The following is a 7,327-nucleotide window of genomic DNA, read 5'->3' on the forward strand; positions in this document are numbered from 1 at the left end:
CAGTTCCGAGTCTTTCCTAGCTTAACTTTCCTGTCGTTCACTAGCCGACTAACTTTCTCAGTCCACTTAATCTATCCTCCAACTCATTTTCCAGGGGGGTACATACTGTTGTTCTTCTTGATCGTGTAGCCAAGCATCTCCAGGATACAGAGGCTGTAGCGTTATACCATTCATTGGTTTGAGTATGGTGTAGTAGGATTGTCATGGGCTCTATTGGTCTATCATCATCTATATCTGATGTAATCTCCCGGACTTGTAGCGTTCGAGAATTGACTGTAGTAGCTGGTTCTCAATGATCTTATCCTCTATATCAGCTGCTCGTGCTCTGCAATGGAGGGCAGTGAAGTTTCAGCTTCAGGTGTGGGCGTGCACATCCCTTGTTCTTCCAGGGCTTCTTAAGTCTGGGGTGGATTGGTCTATCTCAGGCTGTAGAGCAGCTTCTCTGTCCAGAAGAGTGCAGTGCTAGGAACAGCTAAGATACTGTGCAGAACCCTCAAACTCCCAGGCCTCTGGTAGAGGACCCGAGGTTGAGGAAGACACATACCACCCATAGGGGTGAGAGGAGAATTTTTTTTTTTTTATATTTTTATAAAACCTTTCAAATGTAATCATCCTTTTCTGATTTTAATAGAAGTACAGTTTAAAAGATGATTTTTATTCACCAGATCGTACTATAAGTTTTTTCCCCCCATGTTTGTTGCTGCCATACACATAATGACAGGAGAGTGAGAAATACAGTAAACAAAAACAAAGAATACTGAATAAAGCATTGCATTGATAAACATCTTACCGAAGTGTAAATTGTGGCTATTAATATTTTATACATAGATTCTTAGGACTAGATAATACATGTTCGTTCTCTACGACAATAAAAAAGTCAGTTATAGAAATATGAATTTGTTTTACAATACAAAAAGATTAATGAACCAGCATTAAATTAGTATACTAAGATGCTTTTCACAAAGGTTATTTTTGGAAGCTACTCTGCATCACCAATTTAGGCCAAGTCTCAGACCCTACTTTATAATCCATCTCTCTTCCTTCACTTGTTGCCACTGGCACAAGTTTTGCTTGGAAATGCTATATGTGAATTTAGCTCTGAGGATGAGCAATCTCTCCACATTAGAAAGGATATCATTCTGGATTAAAGTTTCTTTGCACAGGGAGGAATTTAGGAAGCTTACACTAAAAGTTTACTTACTTTCTTTCATCAGCACATACACAAAAACAGCATCCTACATTATCTATCAACAACAACCTTAATATTCAAGCACAGATACCATAATGCAGAATCATTCTTCAATCTAGATAGTAAAACTGGCAACAGTATGAAGGCATGATATTTGGTAAATAATTCCTGCCTAGAGTATAACCTAGTATTCTGATGGTTTACAAAAAACCTCTCCAAATAACCAGCCACCAATCTAATGTAGAAACGCCAAATTTTGTTTGCTGGATATATCTGATATTACTTAAACAACTTTCATATTCTTCTCAAAACAAATCACCACCAAGAGTACTGTATTATTATTTGTATCTCAGCATGCCTAAAGGCCACCAAATCAAGGATCAGGGTCCCACTATGCTAGGCGCTGCACAACACATATAACTTAAAGATAGTCTCTGCCCCAAAAAGCTTTAAATCTAAGCCCTTGTCTACACATACAACTTGAAATACTTTAACTAAAACTGGGTTAGGCTTTGTTTTCACTGCAAAAAAGTGCAACATCTCAGAGGTAAACTCATAGTGGAGACAAGGCACTGATAGTTTTTAAACTCAGTGTTACTAGTAGAAGTCAACTTTATATTGGCAACCTGGGGCTTACTTTGACTAACTACTCAGGGAATGAACTATCCTTGCCTTTTCTCCACCATGAGTTTACACTAAGATAGTCATACTTCTTTTCAGTGAAGATATAGCTTTAGTTAAACCAATGCAACCTCTATATCCATCTTCATAAGTAAGTTTACACAAGGCCTATATCAATTTAGTTTAAGTCCAACTAGCAATTCCCCCTAGCCAAACCTGAAAATAGTAGCAGAGCGAAACTGACAATTCTGATCTGTTTCATTGTTTCTTAACAGCCTTGGAAACAGCAGCAAATGGAGAGGCAATCATGTCTATTTCAATCAGTGATAGTCAGAGGAAGACACCAAAATTTGTGAAACTGGGGAAGACAAAAAAGGGGAAGGGAACAAAAAACCTCTGGAGAGTGAAGTGCTTACCACTCTACAGCATCTAGAAGATGAAAGAGACTGGAGACACATTTCCACCATTTATTAGTTAAGACTGGATTCTCTGAGCAGGATCCAGCAATAGTACCCTGCTGGGAATTACAGCATGTCCTCTCACTAAGCTGGACTGAGGATAGTAATGTATGTGCATGTTCACATGTGTGCAGCACTCAATTACCAAAAGTTCATTTGGCCCCAGCTGCAGCCCCATCATTCTCTCTCATAATCTCATGGGTGTTTTATTAGTTTATTTCAAGCCACAGCAAAGATCGTTTCTCAGAAAAGAATAAGCCACATGCTATGGCCTCAATCCTTAAAACAAGTACGTTTCATTTTAAGCGGGGGAGTATTGCCATTGGCTTCAAGTATTCATAGGATGGGGCTAAATCCAGTTCCACTATTTCCAATTTATGAGTAGGGCTGTTTATAAAAGGTTAGGGTCTAGATGTTGGAAATCTAGGGGCTGCAGGGAAACTTCCTGCACCCATTAGGCAGGCATAAACACACCAAATGGAACCACAGAGCAGGGAGTTCTGCCTCCCAAAGCGTTATCTTCCTCATGTTACCTAGATTGCCAAATCTCACAATTTCATTATTTACATTGCTGTAGTGGCTATGAGCCCTAGTCTTGGACCAGAATCCAACTGCACCAGTCATTGTGCAAAAGAACAAAGAGTCCCTGCACCGAGCAATTTACAGGCCAAGAGTGAGACAAGAAATGAGAAATGGAGTTAGCAGATGAGGGACAACAAGGAAATGAGACAGAATTGGTCAGCACCATAATCTATGGGCTCAGCTCACCAGCAGCCTAACCGTTGTCAGGGGATTTGCTGACTAGGGGCACATTTTGTTTTTCTTAGAGCTCCAGCTCCTGGACTCCTGTGACTGAGACTCAAAGTTTTCATTTCCGTGCTGGGGGTGCGTTTCTAGCCTTGGGGGCTGCTGAGAACCACGGGGGGGGGGAGAAGAGCCCCTAGGGGCTCAGAAACCAAAAGGCAAAGAACAAGCCCCATTTATTCATCTGACTTCCATGGGGGGCCGCTGGCGCACGCGCTTTACCAGCTGGGAACACCGCACCCGGCAGCCGCCGCCGGACCCAGACTCCGAGAAACGGAGGCCCCGGCTCTTCCTGCCCCGCCCAACGCGCCCGTTGGGCCCAGGACGCGGGAACACGGGCCGGAGACGGCGCCTCCTCCACTCCCCCGTGGAGCTCCTGGCCCCGCGCGCTGGGACAGGAGCCGGCGGGGCGCCCCCGCCTGCCGACAGAGGCGAGGGGAACACGAGCTGGTGCCGCGCCACGCCGCCCTCGATACCGGCCTCGCCCTCAGGCTCATTTTACCTGAATTTACCGCCAACAGCGCCGCCATCTTGGAAATCAACGAACAGGCAGATGCCGCTGCCGCAGAAAGGCCCAGAAAGAGCTGGGGGCGCCGGAGGTTTTGCCTGCCTAGAAATATCACTCTCCTCGCCGGCTACAGGTTTCGCTGCTCCCCATAAAACCCTCGTGGGAAGGTCCCTAATATGTTTGTAAACCATACGGCCCACCCCATGTAGTGAATCGCTTTGAAGCAGGCAGGGCTGCCTTTGGAAAGCCTGGGGTCTTCATGGGCAGAGCGCGATGCATGCTGGGAATTGTAGTTCATTTCTAGATCGTATGAAGTTATGCAAAAGACTGAACTAAAATTCCGACGTAGCCCATCTGTCCCAAACTCTTTACCCAGAGTGAAACAGGATGGATAGATGCATTCAGGACTTTTATTCTGCTCAATACAAAACCACATTATTAGTGAGCTCACTATCATGTGTGCAAAAAAAATTCATATGCACAAGAACCACACTAGAGCTAAACTCTACTCACCCACACTTGAATGGGGAAAAAATGTTATCTTACTGTCCTGTTTAATAAATAAATAAACTATTTGCTTAAAAAAAAAACAGCTAGAATTTCCAGAGGTTATATTAATAACCTATTTTAGTCACAATGATCAACCTTTCCTCCTCTATGTGACCCTTAATAATTTTCTCAGAAAAGTTTTTTTTTACTAGAATGTGTATTAATAAGCTGAATTGTAATGTTACATACGAGATCACTGTCTGAAAAGGAAACAGACCTCATGTCCCCCCACTCCTGATTTTGCTACTAGAAGCCAGTGGAGATACATTTACAAAAATGACACAACTGTAATAAAAACAAGTATTAACAGTGTGCATCTTAGTTTATATTATGGTCTGTGAAGTGAGTTCAACAGCAGTTATAGTCTTAACAGGAGAAGTTATTTGGAAGTGTTAGGGTGACCAGATGTCCCGATTTTATAGAGACAGTCCCGAACTGTGGGTCTTTTTCTTATATAGGCTCCTATTACTCCCCACCTCCATCCTGATTTTTCACACTTGCTGTCTGGTCACCCTAGCCTTAGTGTGCTTGTTTCCTTATTAATTATATATTTCATAGTAATGGTTTCTTTGTATTAATGTGTTTTCTACTTTTATTAAAACATTTTCAGTGGGACTACTCTCAGTAATAAAATGAGACATATGTATAAGTGTTTAGAGTATCAGGGCCACAGCTGGAACCTTATGAGCCACTCAGACTCTATGCATACAGTGTTGTTGTAGCCGTGTCAGTCCCAGGATATTAGGGATACAAGGTGGATGAGGTAATATCTATTTTTGGACCAACTTCAGTTGGTGAGAGAGACAAGCTTTCAAGCTTACATAGGGCTCTTCTCCAAGTCTGAAGTTGGTCCAGAAAAAGATATTACCTCACCCACCTTGTGTCTCTAATCAGATACTATGTTTCATAACACCCATCTTACATAATGAAAATAACATATATAAGTTTTATCCCTCTCAATTTTTTCCTCCTTTCCTTTTTCAGGTCCTGATGAAGAAAGTGCCTTCCATTAGGTGCCTCTCCTTAGAGCCATCACTGTTGGAAAATATGCCTGAAATGGGTGCCCTAAGCAAAGTGTATGATTACATTCATTTCTATAGATAGAAAATTTCCCCGTTTTTCAACTAAAAGCCATAAACCAATAAACACATTTCAGGTTTTCAAAAACTGAGTATCTTCAATTTCTGCAATTGTTCATTAAAAAACAGGGAAATATGAAAGAAACAAATATTTTCAAAAAATGTTTTTTGATGAAAAATGTCCCTTGTTCTGGAAAAAAATAATTTATCAAAAAATAAAACGAAATTTTAATTTTAAAAAATCCTAACTTTTTTGACCAATTCTAAAAGCAGGTGTATTGGATTTCGAATCAAATCTCTTGTAGTCTTTGATTATGGACTAGAGTTTCCTATCCTGAACACTAGGAAACCTAACCATCCCAATGAAGTTCAACATGGGGCAAGGAACATTTAAATTGTGACAAAATCAGTAGTCTCAAAAGAAAGTTGAGGAAAGGACTGTCAGAAATTAAGAGGAAAATGCACAGAAGAGACTCGAACACATATCTAGAGCTAAGGAACGTGTATTAATATCTGACAAGTCTCCCACATCTGAATATCGCCTACTGCCCTCCTGCTCTGAAATAATATCTCTTGCAAGCCTCTTCCAGCCATTATAGTGATTGCAACTTATCTTCAGCATATTCCCATAGAGATCAGAGATGCCTTCAAGAGACACATTTATGTCAGTAGTCAATAGCCTAACATTCTCCCACTTGAACTTTATTAAAATTGTTTCTCTTGCTGCAAAACCATGTTCTGCAAACTATATCCATGGAGAGCAGACAGCAAATAGTAATGAAGTAGAGGGGAGACAGACAACAGGATAGGAGAGGAAAGAAAAGAGACAATATAGAGAAAGCAAAGACTCTGGAGAGTCAGGATGAATTAGGGAGAGACAACTGAGGAAAAGAGACAAAAGCCAGAACAAAGGGAATTACAGTGGAGAGTAGTCAAAGCAGAAAGAGGGAGATGGAAAGAAAGGAAAAGAAAGGAAACCCATCCTGCCAGAAAGAATTCCTCTCAGGGAGCTTAAAGAGTAAATATTTGAGAAAGAGATATCTTTTTTTATACCATTGCTTACATTGAACTAATTAGTTTATTTTAATAAAAGGAATTTTATTCCCCTAAACTCTTCCTCATTCTGGTCCTGGCCATTTGTCAGTCATAGATCTAGTCCACTCAGAGGTCAGAAATGACAGGTAACAGGAGACGCAAATTGTTTGATCTCTGGTAGGAAAAAATGGTGCAAGAAAGGGGGTGGAAATAGAAAGAAAAAAGATAAAGGAGAAAACAAAAATAGGAAACAGATTTCTTTTGGCAGAAGGGAAGGTTGTCATATTTCTTTTGGCATTAAAATGTTTCCAGATTGTATGCATTTAAAAAAAATTCCATTGAAAAGGAGATCCTGTGTAACCCCCACAGGTCTAACATTTAAAACTTCCAGATGATTCATCAACCTGCTCTGCCAATAGCTTAGATAGCAGCAGCAACAACAAAATACAATGAAAAATGAGTAGGAGAGGAGGTCCTTCAGGAACAACAAACTGTTTGGTTGAGTCTATTTACAGTTTTTACACCAGTTCAACTTTGTGTGGGTATGATTTTTTTACTAAAATAGTTATATCAATCTCAACTCCTTGGGTGAAATCAGTTATACTGGTACAGTAGTGTCTAATAGCAGTATAGCTTATTCCCTTTATTGTATGTGAATAAGTTATATTGGTATAAGCATCCGTGTAGTGTTCAAACTAGGGAAATTGTAAAACTTTATCTATACTGATATAGTCCACACTAGGGAGGTTGTACTGCTTTAACTATACTGATATAGTTAAAGTCGTACAACTTTTGGTGTAGACAAGCCCTTAGGCAATGATCCTTTGCTTATTCCTACTTTATTTGTTATCTTGCAGTTTATGATCCCATTGTTCATCGAGAATCACAGAAAGGTGGAATATGTCTTAGTCTACACTTGCAAGTTATATCAACATAGCTACATCGCTTAGGGTTGTGAAAAAAACAACACGCACCCTGACTGACATAGTTATGCCAACAAAACCCCCAGTGTAGATGCAGCTATGTTGATGGAAGAATGCTTCTGTTAATATAGCTAGTCATTTGCGGAGATGGTGTTCCTACA

At 40.5% G+C, this 7,327-nt stretch overlaps 1 protein-coding gene across 1 annotated transcript in view; it reads right to left on the reverse strand.

The window, feature by feature from the left end:
• NUP205 (nucleoporin 205) overlaps positions 1-3,926 on the reverse strand; it is an 84,399-nt gene extending 80,473 nt beyond the window's left edge. Inside the window, 1 exon segment of the mRNA XM_032788593.2 lies at positions 3,575-3,926. Coding sequence (XP_032644484.1) covers positions 3,575-3,602 — 28 coding nt within the window. The 5' untranslated portion in view covers positions 3,603-3,926.
• Positions 3,927-7,327: the final 3,401 nt, after the last annotated feature.

This window comes from Chelonoidis abingdonii, chromosome 1 (assembly GCF_003597395.2).
Source record: "Chelonoidis abingdonii isolate Lonesome George chromosome 1, CheloAbing_2.0, whole genome shotgun sequence".
In the NCBI taxonomy this organism is placed as follows: Eukaryota; Metazoa; Chordata; order Testudines; family Testudinidae; genus Chelonoidis; species Chelonoidis abingdonii.